Source organism: Equus quagga, chromosome 7, assembly GCF_021613505.1.
Source record: "Equus quagga isolate Etosha38 chromosome 7, UCLA_HA_Equagga_1.0, whole genome shotgun sequence".
NCBI classification, from domain to species: Eukaryota; Metazoa; Chordata; class Mammalia; order Perissodactyla; family Equidae; genus Equus; species Equus quagga.
In genome coordinates, this window is record NC_060273.1 from 7,139,775 (window position 1) to 7,164,869 (window position 25,095).

Sequence of the window (25,095 nt, forward strand, 5' to 3'; positions counted from 1 at the left end):
TGGCCTTCTTATAAAGACACTAATCCTTGGATTTAGGGCCCACCCTAATCCTGTTTGGCCTGTCTTCATTTAACTAATTACATCTACAAAGACTTTTTTCCCCAATCATGTCACATTCAGAGCTACTGGAATTACAACGTCAATGTATCTTTTGGGCTATATACTTGAACCCACAACAGTCCCCTTTTCAGGTAGGCAATTACAGTGCCCTGAGCATGCATGTCACCTCGCAGGGCCTCACTGATAAAAGGCAAAGGTCAGAGGTGGACATCATCCCATCCAGGTCTGACACCACCTGGTCCCATGGTGTGGAATTGAGACCAAGACCCAGGCGAGAAGCAAAATCAATGGCTGACTCCGAGAATTACAGAGGAGCCGTCAGCTCGCCCTTTGGGGTCCCTGAGGCTGCTGCTTCCAGGCCTGGACCCTACTTTCCTGGGGGCGCAGGAGGGAGGAAGCCGCGCGAAGGAACAAAGTGGAAGGGGGCTGGGGAGCTGGCTCTCCCAATGCATAAATATTTTATTAGTCGTCAGATGGTTGTTCCTCCTCTGGGGCTCTGAGTATTCCGTTAAATTAAGCATTTCTAATTGAGGAAATGGAAATGAATATGGAACAGAATCCCCATGTCACCCTTACAGGGGGAGGTCCCCACACACTGCGGTTGCAATGCTGTCTATTTACTGTGGTTGCTGATGAAAGAGCGGCCTGTCTGTGAGGCCCAGGAATCCCCAGGCACAGCAGCATCAGCATCAGGATCACAATCAAGTGCCACCAAGGATGGTGGATGGGGAGGCAGAATCTCGTGGCTTGACTCAGCGGTCAGAAGACCAAGTTTGAGTCTCAGTTCTGGCTAATGACCTTGGATAATGACCTTGGATACGGCTTTGGCCTTGCTGGGCTTCTGTGGGCTCGACCATCAGTGGCAATGATGGTGGATGCCCCCTCCTTGCAGGACAGTGAAAGGATCAGACGAGATCTGGGAGCATGCTTTGGAAACTCTAAAGCTCTTTGCAGCATAAGAAAGGCATTCGTGCCGCATGACCCATCTTAACAGTGTCCCCAGGGGGCTTCTAGAAGAGGCCAGAGAAGAAGACAATGACTTTCAGCCAAGCGCAAAAGAGATGCCACCTGGAAACAATCAGAGACATCTGAGCATCGGCGAGGTGGCATCACACAGAGGCTCCACACACGTCCTCCCTTGCCATTCCTCAGTCCTCCCGTGACAAGCATACACCCAGTGGGTAGGTGAGAAACTGGGCCTCAAAGACGGGAAGGCTCTTCCTCAGCTCACACGTCTGGGAAGCAGAAGAAGGAGTTCCCAGGCACACAGCTGCCTGACTGCACACCCACCCTCCCACCCTGCCCCGGCCTGCCTCTCCCCAAACCACACTTCCTCCACCCGCCATCCCCAGCCTCAGCCCCACTTACAAAGTCTCTCTCGGCCAGGGCCGCGCACGCGAGAGAACAGGATGGGAGAGCCCTGGCCCCCGGAGCAGCAGACAGGGGATGCCATTCCCTAAGCTGGACTTTCTAGACCCCAAATTCACATCCACCACTGCTTTTTCATCGGGACCTCGTGACAGTCTGTTTTGTTCACTGGTGCATCCCCAATACCTGGCAGAGGACTTGGCACGAAAAGGCTGCCAGGAGACATTGGTGGGATTGTATTGGATGAGACGGACTGGGGAGGAAGATCAGTGGGCAGAGATCTGTGGGCCCATTTTACAGGTAACAAGACTGAGACCCAGAGGGAGACAGGGATTTCCCCAAAGCTGCACCATCGAGCTGAACAGCGAGGGCTGGAAGCTCAGGTGCATCGGGCTGTTCCCTGCCTTCCTCAGACCTCTCCACCCTAATTTTTCACGGCCAAGTCCCAGCTGGGCTGAGAGGCGATCCTGGGGGTCTCCAACCCCCTGCTAGAGAGGGGTCTGTTATTCTCTAGGGCAGAGGTTAAGGCAACCACAATGGAGAGAGATTGGGACAAGCATCTTCCCCTCCCACTCACCTTGGAGGAAACTTCCTCCAGGTACCTGGACCCTGCCCAGCTCCTTTTGCATGAGAGATAGGCAGAAGGAGTCTCAAAAGAAAAGCCAGGGTGCACAACGTCCTTGTCGAGCTGTGTGCTCCCTCCAGCCCTCTGAAAGAGACCTGTGGCCCCTACGGTTGATTTTAATATGATTCAGAAGAAAATGTACTCCTGCCCAGGAGAATCCGTGAAGAGATGAAATGGAGGTGGGAACACACGATGCAAAGATGCGGACAACACTGGCTTGGAATCCTGGCTCCACCGCGTAGGTGCTGTGTGACCCCGGCCGGGCCATGGACCTCTTGGACGTTCTGTGTTCTCCTCAGCAGCCCAGGGACCACACTGCTGCTCTCACAGGGCTGTCGTGAGAATTAAATCCCATCCGGTGGCTATGTGGGGTCTGGTGCATAGTAGGTGTGCAATAGATGCCAGCTGCTTCTCAGCACTCCCTCCTCTGAGTCTTTCTACTTCTCCCAGCTTTCTCTCCCTCTTTCTTACCCTCCCCATACAGTAGCATCTATACTCTAGGAGACCGTCAAATCTCAGGGAGCCAGGTGACCCATGCTCCCCGGAAGGGAAGAAGCAGGGGCTCCAGGGACCATTCTTGTGGCCAGAAGCTGAGCGCTGCTTTAGGGGCTGCAGAAGGAGGTTGAATGTCACCTGCCAGCTGGAGCACAAGCTCACGGGGCACCTGTGGGCGCAGCAGCTGAGTTCAGGGGTCACAGCTTCTGCAGAGCCCTGTGCCCCACGGGCAATGGGATCCCGGGCCCCCAGGGGTGCCGGTGAATTCCAAGAAACACAGAGTTATGAAAGCAAAGCTTCCCCCCCCCCCCACCGTCAGCTGTCATTCCAGCTCTGCAGACCTCAGGGCTCCTGTGGGATGGGGCACTCAGCCAATTCCATTCCCTCCTTCCTGGACACGGCCTCAAATCCCCTCTGAGGTCCTGCCTGGTATGTGTACTTAGCCCCAAGCCTTCCTTCGCCTGTCACGTCCAACCCCTCCCTCCTGTTGGGGACTCTCCAGCATTCACAAACAGCCTGCATGCTGGCCCCTTCTCTCTGCCCCCCGCTTCACCCCCCCACCATCAGAAACTCAGGCTCTTCCTTGCCTTCCTCAGGAAAAAAGGACTCACCACCAAGAGGCACTGATGTGGGAGGCAGCAGCTACTCCTCAGTGAAGAAGGGATTTCCCTCAGCTTCACAAAGCCCCTCAAGGATGTGGTGTCACCCGCCCACCTCCATCCCCCATGAAACTTAAGAAAAGTTGCTCTATTTTTAAGAGCAGTTCAGTTCTCCATTCATCCCCCACATCCAAGCTCATCTCTGGATCCTTCTCTCCACATCCACCAAGGAGTCATTGCCGAGCTGTGCTACACCACGGGCGGGCGGGACTCGAGGTCTCACCCTTTCTCCTCCCCTGACGGACTTTGAAGGAAAGGGGGTGCTGTTTGGGGCACTTGGCGTTCCTTTCGGCTGCCCAGAATCTGACCTCTTTTCTAGGCAGGGGATGCGCACTCTGTGACTCCCAGAGGAGGCATGGCACCCGCATTGCACCAGGCTAGCTCAAAATCCAGATCCTTGATTTCCCAGCTGCCACTGCAGCTAGGGCACGGGCACATGACCTAGGCTCAGCCAATCAGATCCAGCTGCCATGGAGGGGCGTGGACACAAAGACATTGACAACAGCTGACGGGACAAGATCAAGTGCTGGGGACAGCCAGTAGAGGCAGTGTCAACAAGGCAAGCTGTGGTGTTGAGCACTGCTGCCCTCAGCACATCCTTTTGACAGCATGATTTGGGACATCGTCCTATCTTCATAACCCTAAACCTGTTCCCCAACCCTCCCAAAGGTTTTAAGAGCCACCCAGCATCCTTGTCTCTCCTTTTGTGCCGACATCAGCCAGAATCCGTTTCTGTCGCTTGCAGCTGCGAATCCTGGCTGAATCCAGCAGGGTCCCCATCTATTTCCTCACCAGCAGGAATCATGTCAACCCTTCCTTTAAAGGACAGAATTGCACACAGTGTTCACAGAAGTCGCCTTGTTGTTTTGAATGTCATCTTTCCTTCTGTTCATGCATCACTTCCTTCCTTCTTCCTTCCTCCCTGCCTCTCTCAAATGATCAGTGCAATCCTATTTCATGTGAAGCACCCTCCTCGGCTGGGGTCCCAGGGAGTCTGTTTCCTTCACCACCGTATGCACGTGTTTCTAGCACACAGTAGGTGCTTCATAAATTCTTACTGAAATGAAGGGATGCATGTGTCTGACTTCACCAGGGAGCACAGGGACGCAGACACACCCAACACAACCAAAAAAGCCTGGGTCTTGGAATTTTTGACAGAGCAGTGAGCCAGCCAGTGCGCCCGGGACAGGGGCTGGGTGGAAAATTTGCTCAGAGAAGAGGCTGGAGGGCAGAGTCTGGGGTTTACAGATTTACGCAATGAGTCGTTCTTAAGCACTTGCTATGTGCCGGGTGTGGTCTCAGGAATCAGCAAGGGATAAAGCAGACAACACTCAGATCTGCACGGAGCGCAGAATCTAGAGGGGAAAGAGGCGACAAACAGGGTGTGTACAGAATACAGCATCTTAGCAGTAAGTGCCAAGGAGATGGAGGAAGCGAGGAACCGAGTGGGGAGTGTGAGTTGGGGGAAGGGCTTGCCTTTTGAGCTTGGGCACCAGGGACGGTCTACCTAATATCTGGTAAAGAATGTTCCAGGGGCTGGCCCCGTGGCCGAGTGGTTAAGTTCGCGCGCTCCGCTGCAGGTGGCCCAGTGTTTCGTTGGTTCGAATCCTGGGCGCGGACATGGCACTGCTCATCAAACCACGCTGAGGCAGAGTCCCACATGCCACAACTAGAAGAACCCACAACGAAGAATATACAACTATGTACTGGGGGGCTTTGGGGAGAAAAAGGAAAAAAATAAAAAAAATCTTTTAAAAAAAAAAAAAGAATGTTCCAGACTCTGGAACAGTCCGTGCCTAAGGCGTCTGAGGAACAGCAAGGAGGCTGGTGTGGCTGGAGCAGCGTGAACACCTAGAAGAACAGTGGGGTCAGACAGCAGGGGCAGGGCTGCCAGGGTTAGCAAATTAAAACACAGGGCGCTCAGTGAAACTGGAATTCCAGAGAAGCAACACACCGTTGTCCAGGATAAGTATGTCCCATCTATAGCGTGGGATAAGTATGTCACTTCTCTGAAATTCCCGTTGAACTGGGCGTCTGCATCTTGTCTGGCAGCCCTGGGGAGGGAAGCAGAGCCCAATCACAGGGGGGCCTCCTAGGTCACGGTGAGGTTTCCATTTTCCCTCCAGGAGAGGTGGGAGCCATGCGAGGGTTCTGAGCATTCTCTTCCGAAGATAACTCAGAAGGAAAGCGAGAGAGTTATTGTCCCCGTTTTATAGCTAAGATGTGCCTACATGATGTCCATGCCGCCCCCCACCCCGGCCAGTAGAGGACCAGATGGCCACCAGTAGCTTCCCAAAGCCCCCAGCCTCCATCCCCAGGGCAGGAGGAGGTGGGGAGCAGGTGCGGGCTCTGCTCCCAGCCCGCTGCTGTCTCAGGGCTGCCTTCACCCACCAGGGAGTTGTCCCTGCACCCCGACTGTCCCTCAGTCCGGGGGGGGGACCCGGGGCCCTGCCCTGAGTTCCCTCCCTCGGCCCCAAACAGTCCCGGAGTGCCCTTCCTGTCTGCAGCCCAGGAAGGGACCACATGGCCACCTTTCTGCCCACCACCCCCTGGCTCCGAGGGTCTCTTCTGCCACCCGATTCCCCTGCATTGCTGGCTTTTTCTGTCTCTATGTTTCTCTCTCGGGTTCTATCCCTTTCTTTCCACGTTTTCTGAACCTCCTTCAGTCTCTTCCTTCTCTTCTTGCTTCTTCTTCCTGCTCCTCTCTGCACACTGCTCTTTCCTCCTCTGTGTCCCTCTGCCCTCTCTCCTCTCCCTCCATCTCTACCTCTGTCTTTATCTCTCTCGCTGAGTGTGTAGATTTCCCTGGGCCTCCACGTGTCTCTCTGGGTCTCTCTGGTTTTGCTCTGTGTGAGTGTGTCTCCCTCACCCCCCACCCTCCATACACTCCAGAGGGGACCTAACTTGTAAGTATTTGAAAACGCGGAGGCTGCTGTTGGAACAAGAGCAAGATTATGAATCTGCTTCCAACATTCACAGAGGCCCACTGTCAGGGTCCCAGCTATTGGGTGTCATGTGCTGGGAAAATGAAAAGTGGAAATTCACTGAGAGGATAAGCAGAGACCACGGATTGCTCCCCTTTTTTGCCGTAAATGAAATCCAGGCTGTTGACTCTCGGGGGAGGGAGCGAGCAACCCAGGATGTCAGAGGGAGGGACCCGGAGTGACGACGCTGGAGCCTGGGTCTCGGTCCCTGTTCCCTCAGCTGCAGCGCCCCCAGAGCAAGTCAAACCCTTCTGGGGGCCTCAGGCTTCTCATCTGCAAAATGAGGGGAATGGTGCCTTCTCTGCACCCTCCCAGGCTCCCCTAGACTCACTCCCCTCGCTGTATCCCGGACGCCATCTCAGCGCCGAGGTTCATCTCCAGGAAAAGGCAGCAAAGTCCGCCTGGGGAGACTGAGGCTGGGTCTTCCCTCAGCCCCGAGAGTCCAGGGAGACCCTCCTCCCCCAGCCCACAGGAGGGCCCGGAAAATGCTGATCGAACCGATTCATGATATGCAGGTAGGACAAAGAGGTGCTCTCTCTCCAGCCATCTGCTCTCCGCTCCCCAGACCCAAGGATGCAAAGCAGTGGTTTTCACCCCCGCTGCACAGCAGAGTCACCTGGGAAACTTTTTAAAAATACCAGAGGCCAGGCTCACTTTTTGGGGTTTTGATTCCATTGGCCTCCTTTCCCTCCTCCTCACTTCTCTGACTTCACCTCCTACCTCTCTCCCTCAATTCTTCTTCTTTTTTTCCCTCAAACACATAAGAAGCTTGTTCCCACCTCAGGGCCTTTGCACATGCTGCCATCTGCCTGCTCTGCCGCTTCCCTACATGGCAGGTTCCTCATTCGGGTCTCAGCACCAGGCCACCACCTCCAAGAGGCCCTCCCTAACTGTCCTTCCTGGAGGAGCATCTCTCCCAGCCACACTCCAGCTCATCATCCTGTTTTATCTTCTTACTAACTAACTAACTAACTTCTTACTATCTTCTTACTAACACTAGTCACTCTCTAAACTTCTCATATGTATTATTGGTTCATGTGTTCATCGACTGTTTCCACGGAAGCTAGGAAGGGCAGGGATCTTGTCATCCATTCCCACTAATGTGCCCTCGGGCCCTAGGACAAGTCTGAACACACGGCGGGTGTTTGATAATATTTATTGAATGAACGAGATCCTGGTCAACCACGCTGTCGGTTCCTGGAGCACACACGAGCTTTCTTCTGCTATTATTCCTTTCTGTTATTAGTCCCCTAACCAGGCTTTTCAGCCAGGGCACCACTGCCACGTGGGATAGATCACTCTCCATTGTGGAGCTGTGCTGTGCATCGCAGGATGTTGAGCAGAACCCCTGACCTCCACCCACTAGATGCCAGTAGCACCCATCCCCAGTTGTGACAACCAAATACGTCTACAGACATCCCCAAATGTCCCACGTGGGGAGGGGCGGCAAATCGCCCTAGCTGAGCGCCCCTGACCTGCGGTGTTGAACCCATTGCTGGGCTCCCGGAGGGCGGAAAACAGACGTCCTGGGCCTGATCTGAGCATCAAGTCCCGCCTCTGACGCAGTTCCACCAAATGACCAGCAGGTGGCAGCAGAGACCGCCCTCTCGCCAGCAAGGCAGCCTCTTCCTGAAAACTTTTTCCTTTCTTTTCCCAGCCTGGTAACACGTTCTGCAACCGCGCTCACTTGCCCACGGGGGGCCTTATGAGCAACCCACTCAGTCTGCACTTTTCCAGGACAGACAGAAAGGGAGGCGGCGGCAGTGTCCTGAATCCACAAGCTGACAGACAGCCGAGGGGCGTGGGTATTGGCTGGAGCGGAAAGAAAATCATCTTGGAATCACGCCGATCGAAATTCCAGTCCCAGTTGTATCCCTTTCTCTCCTTGTGCCCTCGGGCCAGTTAACTCAACCTGTCTGTGCCTCAGTTTCCTCATCTGGACCCTGCCTCGTTTATCTCCACAGTCCTCACGTGTCTCCTCCATCGTGTGGCAGCTCAGAGAGCAAGGGCTTGCTCTGGTGAGGTCACTGCCCGTCCCTCCTAGCAAGTAATGGCCTCCCATCGGGTGTTTGTTGAAGGACTGATTGATGCACATGTAAAATAATGTAGGAGCAGAGAAAACACTGAATGGGTGTCAGCTGCAATGATGACCACGCCATGGCGAGGATGATGATGTCACAGTGATGATCATGTCATGGTGAGGAGGAGGATGCCATGGTGAAGAGAAGAAAGTCATAGTGAAGGTAATAATGTCCTGGTGAGGATGGCGATGTCATGGTAAGGGTGAGGAGGTCAAAGTGAGGAGGATGATGTCATAGTGAGGATGATGACGTCAAAGTAAAGAAGATGATGTCATGTGAGGGCAGTGAAGCCCTCGTGAAGATGGTGATGTCATGGTGAAAATGATGATGTCGTGGTGAGGATGTCGTGATGTTGATAATGGTGTTACCATCTCATGACCCACCCCGTGGTCCCCAAGCCTCCTGAGCCGTCAGTACTTCTGAGGAGTTTAGTAAACTTGAGGCTTCCCAGGCTTCCCCGCATCTCGCAACTCAGAGTCTTACAGCAACAAGCTCTCAACCTCAGCGACACACTGGAATCGCCTGCAGAGCTCTTGAAAAATACCGATGCCTGGACTTCACCCCAGAGACTATCGGAGCTTCTGCCCGGGCATCAGGATTTTCCAAAGACACTCCAGGGATCCTAATGTGCAGCAAGGTGACGACGACCCCTGTGGATTAACACGCTCCTCCGGTCACGTAATGCAAAGGGACGCCCGGGCCAGCAGCCTCCGCATCACCTGGGAGCTGGTTAGAAATGGGCGTCCCCGGGCCCCACCTGGAACTACTGGCTCGGAGACCCCTGGGGGTGGAGTCCAGCCAGGTGGGCTTGGGCAAGCCGGGAAGTCCTGGCACCCTGAAGCGAGAGCAGCACCCCCCGGGGGGGTTCAGATGTGCAGCCAATTAGGAGACCCCCATTCCCGTGGGCCAAATGCCAGGATGAAAGGAGGGCCGAGGGATATGATCGTCCTGTCAATTGACCAACTCATGGGCATCTGTCAGCTTCGGGTTCTAGACCAACCCCCACCACCCACGCTGCAAAAAGCCTGCGTCACACCGAGAGTTATTTCTGCCCAAAAGCAGCCACAGCTTCCCTGGACAGCACTCAGAGCCCACAGGGCCAGGAGGGGGGCACGCTCCCCGCCCACAGCCACCGAGGCCACACGGCTGCTGTGGCGCGTCATTATCGCCCAAAAGAAGAACGGTAATAGCGTCACCAGGACTCGGCCCATGACTGAGTACAGACCTCCTTTGTCAGTGCAAAAGCAACTTAAAAACCCTGCTGCTTTGAAGGAGGACAGAAGATGGGGTGTGTGTGTGTGTGTGTACTTCACAAACCCTCCCTACTCAAAGCTTGGTAGAGATGCAGAATTGCCAGCCCCGCCCCCCACCTACCGACTCACAGGCTGCATTTGCTAAGATGCCCGTGAATTTGAGACACCCTGGTACAAAGCAAACCCCAGGCCACTCTCCTTCTCAAGATTGTTTCAGATGCAACCTCCTGTGGAATCGAGAAAATCACAACAGGGTATATATAGTAGAAACACAGAAGATATAGAAAACCTGTGGTTATAAAGCCACACGCACGCATCCGTCTGGGTTCGAAGCCAGCCCGTGGCTCATCCCAATTCTGGCTGGACCAGAGCATTCCCGAAAGCTGATGACGCTCGGACCCCACTCTGAGAAACTGCGACTTCCTTGGCCCGGGGTGGGACCCGGGCATTTTTTTAATTCCCCAGGTGACTCCAGCGGGCAGTTTGGGTTGAGACCTGCCGAGCCCAGCGCGCAGGCCTTATTCAGGGGATGCTGGAGGACTTAGCAGATGACTCTGCTCACGCATTTCCCCGTGTGTTTGAATCTCATCAGCCTGGACTTTACACCAGGGAACCAGGCTCAGTCAACACTTTCCCGTGCTAATTACTTTTATCAGAGGCTGGAGGGTGCCGTGAGCTAACAGTTGGCTTTCGGATTGCAGACTCGTTGCCGAGATGAGCATGTCAGAGTTCTGATTATGTCCTTGGGGACCTTCTTCCCGGGCAGAGGGAGTGTGCTGGTAATTCTCCTGCTGCACAGGAGTTTGCTGATTGCTCTGTCTCATGAATTGCGAGGCTGCTGACGCCCTCCCTGCTAACTCTGAGCACACTGATGGCTCTTCTCTCCCTGTGGAGGCCTCCTGCCAATCATGAAATGACACCTAAGGGGAGCAGCACGCTGACCACCTGGTGTTCAAGAGCGGCCTTCATCTCTGGGCTCCTGGTCACCGAGAATCAATGTAGAAGTGAGCCTTTGCTGTCGAGTTTCGGGACTCTAGACCGGACGAGCATGAGCCTGGAGGTGAGGGAGGAAACTCCCGACGCCTCATTGTTGAGAAGCCTGGATTCTGCCGTCTTCCCTCGGGGTTTCCCACTGTGCGCTCCGGCCTGGGTCCCAGGTCATGTGAAGCCTGAGGCCCAGCGTCTGAGATGGAGCATTCTCCACTCACAGTAACCACACTGCAGCCAGCTGGCTGTGAGCCTGCTCAGAAAAGCTGCGATAAACGAGAGAGCACTGTTCTTGGAACAGGGAATACACCACTAGCTCACTGTGCGCCTTTGCGCAACTTACCTAACCTCTCTGGTCCTCCATTTCCCTAACAAAGAAGAAGAGCTAATCCACAGGGCGGGGGTGAGGAGGAGATGAAGCCAGAAGAGGCACAGGGAGGTCGCCATCTGTGAGTTCTGTTTCTGATTAAGGGTTGTTTTGGTTATTTCATGGGTTCTGTGCTCCCTCGGGCCTCCGCTAGCCCACACAGACACACACGTGCACAGACATGACACACAGCACGCCAGGCAGCACGGATGGCACTGGGAGGACAGTGGCCAGGAGCTCAGGCCACAGCGGTTCTCAGGTTGGACCCCTGACTCCACCGGCAGCCTCTGTGGAACAGGAGGCTGCAGCCCACCATGATTGGTCGATGAAGCCCCCAGGCCACACGCCTCCTGCCCACCAGGACCCCACGCTGGGCTCATACGGCCTGGTCCTGCCTCCGTCTCAGGCTGAGCATGCGGGCTGCTGCCAGGAAGGCCGCCCCAGTGAGCAGCTCGGTGGTGAAGCTGATCCAGCCCAGCGCCAGGGACCAGCCAAAGCGGATGTCCACCTGGTCCAGCAGGGCCTTCTCCTCCAGGAGACACAGCGCCTCGTGGAAGGCGGCAGCTGAGTACGCGATATAGACACTGATCCCAGCGAGCGTCACCAAGGCTGCAGGGGAGGCAAAAGGAGAGAAGATCAAACTCCCCAGCACTGCCCTCCCCTCCTTGCCCAGCCCAGCCCAGCCACACTGGCCTCATCCTGCATCCATGCTTCCTCCACCACACGGCCTTTGCCCAAGCTGGCCCCTCTGCCCAGTGCACCCTTCCTTCCTTTCCTTTCCCCTCCTGCCATCGGTAAGTCTTAGCCATCCTCATATCTCAGCTTGTGCGTCATCCAGGAAGCTCCCTGAACAGGTCAAATGCCCCATGACCTCACAGCAGCATGCTGCCCTCCGTCCCCACCCTGCTCCTTCAGAACTGCGATTCTGCGTTCCTTTCTGAAAGGACTTAGCTAATGTCTCTCTCCCTCGACAGACGGGCTGTGAGCTCCAGGGCGCTCGACCTGGATCCCCCAGCCCCCAGAACAGCACCCGGCACATAGTAGGTCTCCATGGACACGGGATTGGAGCTGTGCTGCGCAGTCCCAGAGCCACTGGTCCCACGTGGCTATTTAAACTCAAGAGAACATCTCAGCCCCTCGCGGGCACCTGCCACGTGGCCAGCGCTCCGTAGGCTGGTTCGTGGCTCCCCCGCGGCACAGCGCAGATAGGAGAACTTGTCGCCAGCGGCAGAAAGTTCAACTGGGCGGGGCTGGTTTCAAGAAAGGGTGAATGACTAGTGCCGATATTAATGATAATGGTGGTGGTTGGAAATCAGAGCCTCACAGTATTTCCGCCTCCAGACATCCCTTGTATTTTTCCCTCCCTGGATTCCCAGTGTCTTCATCCTTGTTCTCGTTCTTTTTTAAGGAGGGATTGTTCCAAGCTCGCAGGAAGGACAGAGGCCCTAGAACAGCCACCGTGGTCCCCAAATAAAGGGTATGAACCCAGGCATTGCCTGTTTTTTAATCGGTCAGAACAGCAGGGGGCCAGAGGGAGGGAGGGAGCGCAGCCGAGGGAGGGTCTCCCCATCTCCATGTGGCTTCTTTTGTGAAATCGTGAAAATGATTCTCAGAACGTGCTCCCCGCCCTCTGCTTCTCTCATGGGGCCACAGACCCGGGGAGCCCGGGCTGGAAACCGCTCATCCCTTCCAGCTGTGACAACACAGATGGGGAAACTGAGCCCCCAAGAGGCGACAGGCCCCCCGCCCCCTCCCTTGCTGAGGGTGTGTGCGCAGGGTGGGCACCCACCTCCGAAGAGGAAGAGGGTTCCCGTGAGCAGGAGGGGGATGGAGGCTCGGAGGAGGAAGCTCAGGAAGCCCGTCATCCCCGCAAAGACCATCAGGATCAGGCTGAGCGGCAGCAGAATCACGAACGTCCCGTGCATGGCTTCGAAGAGACATGAGGCGGAGAAGGGTTATTAACACTCCTCAGTCAATCAACAAACATTTCCTGAGCGCCTCCGATGGGGGCAGCACGCAAACGCCAGGGGAAAACATCAATGCTACTGTTACTGCTACTACTTCTAATGATAATAACAATATTAATAACAACAGTATGGAGGCTCATCTGTGTCAGGCTGTCTGAGCATCATGTCGCTTAATTCTCATGCACCCTGTGAGGTGGGTATCACGGTTCATTCACTTACCGACTCAGCATATGTTTATTGCGTTCTCGGCACGGCGGACTCAGGGGCAAATACGTCAGAATCCCGCCCTCATGGGGTTGATGTTCTAGTGAGAGGAGTCAGGCAGTGGACAAGTAAATAAGTGACAAAGTTGAGAGATGGTGAGAAACGCATGGGGCAGTGAATCAAGCCAAGAGGGGGCCTAAGGCCAGAGCTCCGCTGAGGATGTTCCGGTGAAGACCCGAAGGAGGCGAGGGAGGCGGCAAGAAGGGAGATGTCACAGGCCGAGGGAGGAGCAGGAACATTCTGTGCCTGGTGAGATGGAGGCACCTGGGCAGGTGGGTGAGGGTGGCGTGGAGAGAGCGAGAGGAAGGATGCAGGACGTGAAGACAGAGAGTTGACGGCACACCGTGTGGGGCTCACGAGCCATCAGGAAGAGTCTCACCTGCTCTCGGAAGGAGAGGGGCCACCAGATAGTTAGGGGCCGAAGAATGACAGGTTTAGGTTCAGTTTGTGAAGGTCGCGCTGGTTGCTGTATTGAGAGGCGACAAGCAGAGGGTGTAGCAGATGGAATGGTGGCTCAAAGATTCACGTCCAGCGGGAACCTGAGAACGTGACCTTGCTTGGGACAAGATTCTTTGCAGATGTAATTAGGTTAAGGGGGTCCAGATGAGATCACCCTGGACTGGAGTGGGCCCTACATCGAGTGACTGATGTCCTTGGAAGAGAACAAGGAGACCGAGGAGGAGCGAGGTGAAGATGGAGGCAGAAAGGAGGGATGCGTCCACAAGCCAAGGAACGCCCAGGGTGGACGGCGGCCGCCGGAAGCCAGCAGAGGGGCACGGAATGGGTTCTCCCTCAGAACCCCCAGAAGGACCGACCCTGCCGACCCCTCGATTTCTTCGGACCTGCAGAACCGTGAGAGGACAAATCTCTGCCGTCTTAAACCACCAAGCCTGCGGTAATTTCTCACCAGCCCGAGGAAACAAATCCAAGGGAGCAGGCTGGAAGCGTGAAGACCGCTGGGGGATTATTGCCTTAATCCTAGGAAGGGACGAGGGCCGCCTGGACGGGGACGGCAGCCGTGGGGTGGGGAGAAGTGGGCAGACGCCACGCATATGTTAAAGATGAAACAAGCAACAGCTTTGATGAGGCTGCGAGATCTGGAGATGCGGCGCCTGAGCCCCTGGACGGATGAGGGGCCCTCTGCCGAGATGGGGAAGATGAGGGAAGAGGGGTGCGGAGGGCGGGGACGTCAGGACTCGTTCAGTGTGAGATGCCAGTTGCACTCCAGTCAGAGACGCCAGACACAGTGGTTCACGGGAGACCCGAGCTCGGCGGGAGGTCTGCCATGGGGGTGTCGGTATGATACCATTGTTACAGAGGTCGGAGCAGAGACTGAGCTCAGAGCCTGGCCCTAACCCAGCCAGGTGTTTGAGAAATTCCCCTCAGAGGGGGCGGAGCCATAGCCAAGACAGGAAGAAAGGTGTGGCTTCCACAGAGGACAGAGGCGAGAGTCAGGCAACAAGTGTTTACCCAGCACCTCTCGGTTCCAGAGACTGGGCAGGGAGCAAAGCCAGCAAGGATGCAGGGAGGTCATATCCTGCAAAGAAAAATCAGGGGCTGCCCCAAACACGCCCGGCCCCTCTCTTCCCAGCTCCTAAAAGCATCCTCTGCTTCAGAGACGGTATTTTCTAAAGACCCAACTTGCCTTTCCTCCTCCACATGCAGATCTCTCCCTGGTCCGCCCCCTGCCTGCCCCAAGCTCCCCAGGGCTCCCCATCCCAGGCAGGGCCAGGCTGAGTCTCTTCGTCCCCCACAGGCTGCTGCTCCAGCCTCTGCCCATCACTCTCCACAGCAACCCACCCCTCAGGTGTGGAATATTTGCTCCATGGATATCTGAAATTCAATTCCCCCGGGTGAGCTGAGAACACTGATAGGCGAGAGACGAGCAGGTGAGGGGAGAGGAAGGCCAGAGAAAGATCATCTCATAAAAGTCTGCAACTGGATTCGGTCCCCTACCCCTCTCTCCTGTCCCCAGACCACAGATGTCTTGTGAGTCAGAAGTACATTACAGTACAAGGCGTGATTAGAACTTACATTACAAAATCAGGACGTAGAAAAGGATGAATTACCAGAACGTCAAGACCAATAGCGGCAGGGGGAGGGGAGAGGAATGGAGGAAGTCTGGGGGTCTCAAGGTCTCAACATTTGCCACCACTTTGGCTCTGAGCTTCCTGGCAGCCAAAGCAGAAAGGGAAACAATTACAAAGTTCTTTTTCACCAGTCATTCATTTACTAAATATTTATCGGTCATTTACCATGAGCTGGGCACGGAGCCTCTTTAAATCCTTTTGGCAACAACAGAGGCATGAAAACAAATACTTTCCTCATCCTTCAGAGCAAGCTAAGCATCATTTCTTCTGTGAAGTCTTTTCTTATGGCCATGTCCACCACCGCACAGTCCACACAGTCTGCTCTGGCTCTGTGCCCCCTCAGCTCCCCAGGGTCAGCCCATCCTGGCATTTGCTCCCTGGCGTTGGTGCCTCTTGGTCACCTTTCTGTCTCACTGTGAAACCGTGAGCCTTGACGAGGGACATCTTGTCCCCTCTTGTACAACCGCATCCCTGAGTTTCTAGTAGAGCTCTGAGGTTATGCGAGTGTTCAACGGGCATCTGTTGACCTAATTAACTAATTAAGAACTAATTAGACAGTGTGACTCCAAGGCAAAAAAAATATGGCAGTTCCTAAGAAATAACCAAGAAACGACGGAAGCTTAAGAGATGACCTCATGGTGGTTAAAAATATGAGCTTCAGAACCAGATGCTCTGCGTTTGGATTGAGGCTCTGACTGTGGGACATTTGGCATCGCTTCATCCAGCAGAACCGCCATTTCCCCGTCTATGGGGTGGAGGTTGTGGCTCCCCAAATTATAAGAACAATATGCGTAAAAACAACAGGGCAACAGGGGGCAGGGTAAGGCGTTCAGTGTCGTGTCCTGTAGGGCAAGCACTAAATAAATCACAGCTCTGCCAATAATAAAGATGGAGACGACAATCATTCAGTCTGACTTTCATTGTGACCTAATCACTTTGTCTTCGACCCGCTAAATGCCACCAGCCTTGGAGAGTCAGGGAAACAAGACGGATCTCCCTCCCAGGACGGTCACAGGAGAAAATGCGGTTACAGGGGACAACACTCGTGGTCTTCGTTCCTTCCTCCCTTCCCGCCTGCCCTCCTTTCTTTATTAAGGAAGAATCTTGGTCAAGAAAGCACGGCAGGTGGTGTGAGGACCTGGTCCTGGAAAACCTGTTCCCTGCATAGCATCGCCTCCAGACTACGCTGAGAAATGAAATCATTTCTCATTTAGAAATTAATGAGGTTTCCTGGAGTTGGTGGCCCGGCCTGTGAGTTCCCCAGACACACTGTGAGCTGACTTGACTACACGTTCAATTAAATGTCTGGGCAAGAACAGGCTCCCCTTGGGAGAGTTGTAAATCTGCTGCTGAAATTTGCTTTCGCTTCTTTCGTGTGCGTGTGCCTTAGTCTTTGTTATTTTTTTATTTTTCAGGACTGCAGCCTTGGGACAGGAATATTGCTTCTGAGTTCTGTTCTCCTTGGAAATGTACCCATCTCCAATGACATCTCATTCAGAAGCAAGTATCTGTGGGCCCCCAATGAGGGCCGAGCTCCGACACGGAGCCCGGGGACACGACAGTGGACAAGGTCCCTGCTCTGACGGGATCGCAGTCCAGGGCAAGAGATGGACTAGCAAGGAAAGAAAGGAGGTCGTTATAGACCACGATGCGTCACAAAGGAAATAATGATGAGGATGCGGAAGAACGGGGTGAGCAGTGTGCAGGGGGTGCTTCTCCAGAAAAGGTGGTTGCATCGGTTTCCCCCAGCTGCTGTAACAAATTACGGCAAACTAAATGGCATCGAAGCAGCAGGAATTTGCTCCCACAGTCCTGGAGCCCAAAAGTCCAACATCAAGGTGTCGGCAGGACCGCACTCCCTCCAGAGGCTCCAGGGGAGAAAGCTTCCTGCCTCTTCCAGCTTCTGGCGGTTTCCGGCAATCCTTGACATTCCTCGGCTTGTGACAGCATCGCTCCAATCTCTGCCTCCATCTTCCCAGGGCCTTCTTTTCACTCCCCTGAGATTCTATTTTTCTCATAAGGACACTTGTCAGAGGATTTAGGGCCCACCTGGTTCATCCAAGATAATCTCGTCTCAAGATCTTTACTTAACCACGTCTGCAAGGACCCTTTTTCCAAATAAGGTCACATTCACTGGTACTAGGGGTTAGGACGTGGGCCTATCTTTTGGGGGGTAACATCTTCCGATCCACTACAGCACTTACAGCAGGCTCTCAACAGATGATAGCCGAGATGACTATATAGAATTTATAATAATAATAATGTTGACCTGGCGTTGTTTCATCAAGGGCAATGTATATCCAAGTCCAAGAGATCTTTTTGACTCAAAAATGCTTTGTTGCAGAGGCCAGCCCAGGTGGCATATGGGTTAAGTTCACATGTTCCACTTCAGCGGCCCAGGTTTGCCAGTTTGGATCCAGGGCAGAGACCTACGCACTGCACATCAAGCCATGCTGTGGCAGGTGTCCCACATAAAATAGAGGAAGATGGGCATGGATGTTAGCTCAGGGCCAGTCTTCCTCAGCAAAAGAAAAAAAAAAAAAAAGGAGGGGTGGCAGCAGATGTCAGCTCAGGGCTAATCTTCCTCAAAAAAAAAAAAAAACGCTTTGTTGCAAGTACATGAAACAGCAAACCCAGAGAGAAGCCAAGATGTTCACACCAAGGAGAACTGTGTTTGTGGCTGCTCCATTATCACACAGTTCAAAGAACTGCCTAATGGAAAACGAGGCTTCCAGAACGCTGGCGAGGTCAGGGAGCCCGGCACGGTTAGCAAAGTAATAGTTCTGCTCTTAAAGACAGCAGGGCCCATCTTTCTTCAGAGACATCAAAAGCTCTGACAAAAGGAGAAAGTCTCAGGAACCATTTCGCAAAGGGGAAAATGTCACCGTCTCTATTTTCGAACCTTGTCAACATGACTTTGAGATTCAGGAAGTGCTCAGAGATATTCAGTCCTATGTCACCTGGCAAGGAAGGGGATTTTTAAAATCTTTGTAAATATTTGTTCTTGGGTCTGTTGTCACTGGAACATAGCCCCCGGAGGATGGGGGCTGCATCTTGATTATCGTGATCTCCAAGACCCGTCGTTGTGATATGGGGAGAGCAGGCCTCTCCGGGCAAACCCCTGGGTTCAGATCTTGACTCACATCTTCCCACGCAAATCACATCTCTCGCAAAAGCCTCTTTCCCCACCTGTCAGCGGGACCTGGGCTCCGACTTGGCCAAGCCATTGTGGGCACTGAACGTGAGAATAATTACTTCTTGACCTCAAACACCTTAGGCTCCGCCAGGTAGGAGTTCTTAATTCCCATTTCCCAGATGGGAAAAACTGAGGTTCAAGGGATTTACGTCAGTTGCTCAAGATGGAACAGCGATGAGTGTCAGAACCGGAATGGAACAACAAAGGAGGGTGACAAAGAGGTGGTGGAACGGCAGACAAGGGACGTTTAAGCCAGCCTGGAAGTTTGAAAGGGCTTGCGGGGTGAGGAGCACTTAGCTGAGACCTGGACGGCTGAGAGGTGGGGGCGGGTGTTCCTGAAAGAGGGGATACAATGTGCCAAGACCCCAAAGCAGGAGGGATCTGGAAGCCCACGCGGGTCTCAGCTCCTGCAGCTGGAGAGGTGGGCGAGGGTCCCAGAGAGCTCCCTGAGCCACACTGAGGAGAAGTCTAACCATAACGGCAGCCCTCATGGAAGTTCCGAGAACGTTCTTCTCGGAAAAAAAGTTAAAACAAGACCTGTTTGCCCACCATCTCAAAGCCTTCCCTTTCTCCAGAATGAACCTCCATGAATGCTTGGAGGCACATCTTTCCAGTCTTTTTTCCATATATTTACCTCTTTTCCTCGATATTTACCTATTTCTCTAATTCTAAGATGCACACGGTCACACTTCAACATATCCGAAAACAGGATATGTTTGACCATCCACAGCATCTCACAATTATAATATGCAGTGTTGTTTTTTCTTAATGGCATTTAAAAGAAAGGAGCATCTCCAAATGTTGGCATATACCCGTAGAAAAGACAGACTTTGGGGAATTTGGGGGGAAAGCATAACAGATGGCCTCACACTGCCCATTACCCTCTGTAACTTGTTGTCTTCATTCCACAGTGTATCTCTGTGTTCTATCCATTAGTATATTCTTTTTCCAGACTATGTAATATTCCATAGACCACACGTAAATGGTTAGCCACATCTCCATCCATGGGCACTGATGTCGTATCTTGTTCTCCACTGTCACAAAAATGGCATGGTGAATCTCTTCTTAGAAGCCTCACATGGTAGATACCAAGAAGTGGAATTACTTTGAATATAATTATTTTTTTAGTTTGAAGTGTGTACTTGACTTTCAATGGGCGCCCCAAGTAGCAGCCTGATGCCCAGGCGTGCATCTCCGAAGATGTGCGACCCCGGGCACCTGCTGCCTCCCTGCTGGCCCGCAGCCCAGCTAAGCATAAACCACACCCAGAACTCCCTCCCGGGCCCAGGCAGCCTCTTCACGCCATCCTGTCCCCTACCCCTTCATGTCTGTGCCTGTCACCTCCACTCTTGCGATCTGCGCCAGGCCTCGTGGGAGGGCCGGTTTTAGTTTTCCACGCCACTGCAACAGCCGGGCACCCAGAAAGACTGGAAACCCAACCCTGTGATTTTCCAACCTCACCTCCTCAGAGGACAGCCAGGCCAGGCCACTGGCCCCCGGCCCAGCTTCTGCCACTGGGGTGCTGTGTTGGGCAAGCGTTTGACCCCCCGGGTCTGGGGTGCTTATGCGTGGGATGCCCAGCCTGACCTTCCCCCTGGGCCCTTGGGAGAGGCAGCTGAAGAAAGGCACAGGGAGAGCTCGAGGGGCATCTAAGAAGCACTTTCTGTGCTACGCTGCAGAAACACCGGGCTTGCACTGTCTCGGGAACGCACCACGCTCAGTCCTGCCTCACAGCTCTGCACTTGCTGTTCCTCCTCATGGTGTAGGTCTCTGGTTCCCTGTCCGAAGGAAGCTGTGCAGGATGGGGGACTACGAACCCAAGAAGCAGGCTAGGCGTTCCTCCTGTGGACTACCATGGCTTCTGGTCTTAGCACACTCACATTATACTGAAATTATAGTCAAGGTAGAATCATTCTAAAAACGTAGAAACTGCCTGGGTTCAAATTCCAGATCGAACAGTTACTGTGCAAACTTTGGTAACTTACCTAACCTCTCTGTGCCTCGGTTTTCTCCTTTGAAAAGTGAGGATGATAATAACAGTACCTGCCTCATGGCATTGTGGCGAAGATTAGCTCGATTTTACAGATGAGAAGCTGGAGGCTCAGGGAAGCAATATGACTTCGAGCAGGAGGGGGAGACGTTAATGGACCTCCTACTTTGTGCAGTGCCCCACGCTGCGCGCTTTGCTTATATGATCTCATTTCATCTCAAAGCAGCCCATTTACGGAGGCAGGGAACTCGCCAGAAGTCACGCAGCTGGTAAGAGGCGAAGCCTTATCTATGATGAGGCTGACCCCACCCCACCCCTTGTTACAAGTACCACATGACTCAGCCTGGCCAATCGGCACATCCCATCCCCTCAGCCTCAGTGATTGGCTGAGGCCTGGGCATGGGATCCAATGTGGTCCAATGAGAGGCCTTTCTGGAGGATTTGCAGAATTAGTGGGAGATAGAAAGTCTCAATCAGCTCAGGTTGCTAAGACTGGAGACAACTTAAGTGAAAGCAGACCCCAAACAGAAGCCAAGCCCAGAGAGGAGAAGAGAGAAATTGAGTTCAGCTCTCTGGATCCCAACAGACTCAAGCTTTCCAGTTCCACGGGCCGGGATTTCCTTCCGGTTTAAACAAGCATGATTTGAGTTTCTGTCACTTGCCACCAAAAGATTCCTGGCTGGTTCTGGCAGCCTGGTTGGCTCTAGACCGTGACTCTTTTATTTACACTGGGCTGAAATTGGTGACCCCCTCTCCACCAAAAATAATTCCAGTCCCTAGTCAAGGAGGCAGACCCGTGACATCCCGGAGCTAATCTGGAAGACAACACATCGCAGCAAGATGGATTTTTATTGGGCACCAAGGTGGTCTGCCTGCTTGGGTTTTCCTGGAGGAAAAATCAAGGGTTCTCGAGGATTTGTCTAGGAGGCTGACTCGGAGAACACGCCGCTTGTCAAGTGGCTTCTCTCCTCTGTGGTCTCTGCAGCAGGTCCTTAGAGGACTGAGACATCTTCACAGGATAAAAGAGCTTGGGCAAAATTCAGAGTTCATTCTGGGGATAAAGAGATTCTGGGAAACAGCTCTCCCCGGGGGTGATCTGCAGCGAGCGCCCCGTCGGAAGGGACAGCCTGCTCTCTTTCGCAGATAATATGGTGGTAAAAACAGCAGCCACCCCTTAAGACACACTTACAGGGGTCAGACACTGCGTGAGGCTCCTTAAATACACTCCCCCAGGATCCTCACAATATCCTGATGAGAGGGATGACAGTGACCTTCATTTTGCCCAACAGGGGACTGAGGCTCAGAGAGGTATAGGAAGCTGCCCAAAGCCACAGGCTTAGTAGGCAGTGAAGCTGGGGGTTAGGTCCCATGCGGGAGCACAGGAACAGACTCTGGATGTAAGTTTTGCCTGGTTCTCAAAATCCTGGAGCACGCAGGGCTGTCGCATTATCATCTTTCACAAAGATGCCAGACCAGTGCCCGCTGTAGTTAACCATCCAACTTTCCCCTCGATGTGGTGAGGCTGAAAGCCAGCACCCAGGCCAGCAAAGCGTCAGCACTCCACAGCTGTGAGGGCATCTAAAGAGGCTGGAAGGAAGGGTGGAGGGACCCACGTTTATCGAGCACGGACGATGCGTCTGGCACTTTGATATCAAATCACTCTTTCGTGCAACATCAAGATCCCACACAACCAGGCATTATGCGAGGTCCCACGTAAGGCCACTTCTTTCATCCAGCTAGTTCGTGGAATCCTGACCACACTCCCTCACAGTTTTGACATCTCCCTTCAGCAGACGTGGGAACTGAGGCCCAGAGAGGTTAAGATCCTAGCCTAGGATCACAGAGCATCCTGGGAAGGCTCCAAGCCGGGATTTGACCCATGTCTCCCTCACTTCACAGGCAGGAACGCTTGATTATTCTGGAAACAATGCTCTGAGAACACCCAAGGTTCCTCCCAGGGCAGCTTGGGGCTCAGGAGGCGGTCCCTGGTACCTCCACCTTTCCTTGCCTCCCGCCATCCCAGGTATCTAGGGGACGGCTCCTTCAGTGCAACTCCCTGCGCTGGAGCCGGATTGCATCAGCTCACAAGAGCCAAGGGTTAGGAATTTAGTAATTTTGTGAGCCACCTGACATCATGGTGATAGCTTGAAATTGACCACAGCGGGAAGATTTATACCACGGAAATCAGCAAACGCTACAAGTCAAGATTTCGCCCTCTCCCAGAGAGCCAGTGGTTAAACGTTTCCCAGTACGCCACTGGACTTCAGAGAAACAGTTCTGGTTCATTCATTTCCTCATCCATTCATTCACAAAGATTTATCAAGCTCCACCTCTCACATAATATAGTCATGCCCCGTCACGGCCTGCTCTGTGCCAGACTCTGTGCTAAATGTTGGGAATTCAGCCGTGGCAAGACAGATGTGGTCCCTGCCCTCATGAAGCTCACAGTCTAATGAGGGAGGCCGATTTCAACCCCCTAAATGTCACACATCGTGTAACAGGAGTAGAAGCTGATCAAGTCAAGCTGGCGGGATGGGAGCAGGGAGACTCCAGTAAAGGGAATGGCATGTGCAAAGTCCCTGTGGCAGAAGGAAACCTGGCATCTTCCAGGAACTGGAGAGAGAGAGCGAGCAAAGGGGAGGATGGAGTTGGAGAGGGGCCCTGGCAGCTCTTAGGGGCTGTGCCAGGGACAAACCTCAGCAAGTTTATCAAAAACTGCCCACATTTTTCCAGGCCTATGGAACTCAGCCCTCATTCCCTCCTCAGGGGCTTTCTAGGGTAGCTTTCTGGACCTCCGTTTCCTCACTGGAAAATGAAGATAAAAATGGAGATGATGATAACTTCAGAGGGAGGCCGTGGGGGGATTCAGTGGAGACACAGATGAAAAGCATTTAGCTCCAGCTCTGGTCCACCACGAGCCTCAGTGAACTAAACGATTACGTTTATTTCCCTCCTGCCTCAAAGGTTCCTTCAGCCGGGGTTTGCTTTCTTGCATCTGGTCCTCACACCTCGAGGGAGGTCCGAGCACTGCCCTAGGCACCTGGGAAATCAGCCGTCACCCAGGCAGACACGAAGGCTCCTGGGAGAGGGAGCCCTTCTCTGCCTCCTAATTGCCTTCCTTGAACCATTCAACAAATATTTATTACAACCCTGCTACCGCCCAGCGCTTGTTCTCAACAGAGAGGATAAAAATAAAGCCGGCCTGGGGCGTGCCTTCTGGTCTATAGGATAAGACCTCCTCTCTTTTCAACATTCACTTCCCAGTCTGGTTTGGGGGTCTCCTTGGGGTGCCGCCCACCCTCCTTCACACTGCTTGTCACTCCGAAATATAGCTGCGTATTTCCACCCCGGCTAGTCTGTGAGCTCCCTGAGGGCATGGCCTGGGTCTTAAGCACCAGCACGGTGCCTGGCGCACAGAAAGCCTGCAGTCAACGTTTGTCGAATGAATCCTAAACCACACAACGTTACAGGTGGAGCAAGAGAGGCCCCGCCCCCTGCTCCTAACCCCGCTCCCTTCTCCCGCCCGGGGTCAGAGGCCACCCGGGCCGCCCCCTCCGCAGTGCCCCGACCCGATGTTTGAGGAAGAGCTCCACAAGTGGTGGCCAGACCCGGGGTTCCCCCCCATCCCATCCTCCTTGGACTCACTGAGGAGTTGTCGGCTGGAGTCGCTGACCGTCACATTCTCCTGCCAGAAGGGGTTCATCAGCGGCGCGCACGGGCTCTGGACTGGACCGGGTGGAGGAATCACCGGGCGGGGCCCTGGAGTTTGGGTCCCGGCCCGCGGCTTCGGCCCCACTCCCGCCCTAGATGCCCCACCCGGGAGGGCGCGCGGAGAGCTGGAGCGGCCCCGGGCTGAGCTGGGCGCCTCTCAGAAGGGCGTTGGCAGCCCCGGCCCTCGGCGATCTTCCCCCGGCCCCCAGGCACCACGTTTGGTGCTTTGGGGTTTGGGGGAGGGGTGCGCGCCAAGCAACAGGTCCCCAGAGAGCAGAGCACCGCGCGGGGGGCGTTGGCAGCCACCGCCCCGGGTCCCCGCGTGCGCCCTTACCCCGGCAGGTCCGCCAGAGGCCGGAGTGCGAGCTCAGAGGCTCCAGCTGGCTGCGGTTGGCGGCCCCCGCGGGGTCCTGCGCCCCCCGGCCGCTCTGCTCCAGCCGCTCGGTGTCGATGATGTACCAGAAGTCCGTGCCGATGGCGGCCGCCAGGAGCACGAAGCTGAGCGCCCCGGTCAGCGCCGCCGCGCCGGCCAGCCCGCCCAGGGGCACCCGCATCGCCGAGCCCGGAGCTCCCGGCTTCGCCTCCGGAGACTGGAGCAGGGACCTGGAACCCGGGCTTAGGGCCTCGATGCCTCCCTCCGACCCCAGCTCCGCCCCTCAGACCCCCTCACCTGCGCCCTCGGACCCCACCCCTAGAAGCACGCGGCAGCCCTCCGCTCCCAGCCCAAGCGCACCCTCTCACTCCCGCGCCTCACTTTCCCCCAGACCCCTTTCCCTCGGATCCCTTCCTTCACCCTCCACAACGCCCAGCTGTTGCCCGCTGTGCCCTGCCGCTCCCTTTCCGCGCAGCCCTCCTTGCTATCCCCACATCACCGCCTCAACTCCCCACTTCCCACCCTGGGCGCCAGGAGTCTTCCTCGCCGGCCCTTCCCACGGCTCCGGCTCCGCGCCCGGGCGCAGCGCACAGTGCGCCCCTCCCCGTGGTGCCCAGCGCCCAGC

The 25,095-nt window shown here is 54.5% G+C and overlaps 1 protein-coding gene across 1 annotated transcript; it reads right to left on the bottom strand.

Annotated features, from left to right (window-relative positions):
- Positions 1–11,255: 11,255 nt before the first annotated feature.
- Positions 11,256–24,651, bottom strand: TMEM114 (transmembrane protein 114). The gene is made up of 4 exons (XM_046665710.1): positions 24,432–24,651; positions 24,032–24,112; positions 12,669–12,806; positions 11,256–11,488 (listed from the first exon to the last, which is right to left on the bottom strand). The coding sequence occupies exons 1-4, from the start codon at positions 24,649–24,651 to the stop codon at positions 11,256–11,258; spliced, it is 672 nt and encodes a 223-aa protein (XP_046521666.1).
- Positions 24,652–25,095: the final 444 nt, after the last annotated feature.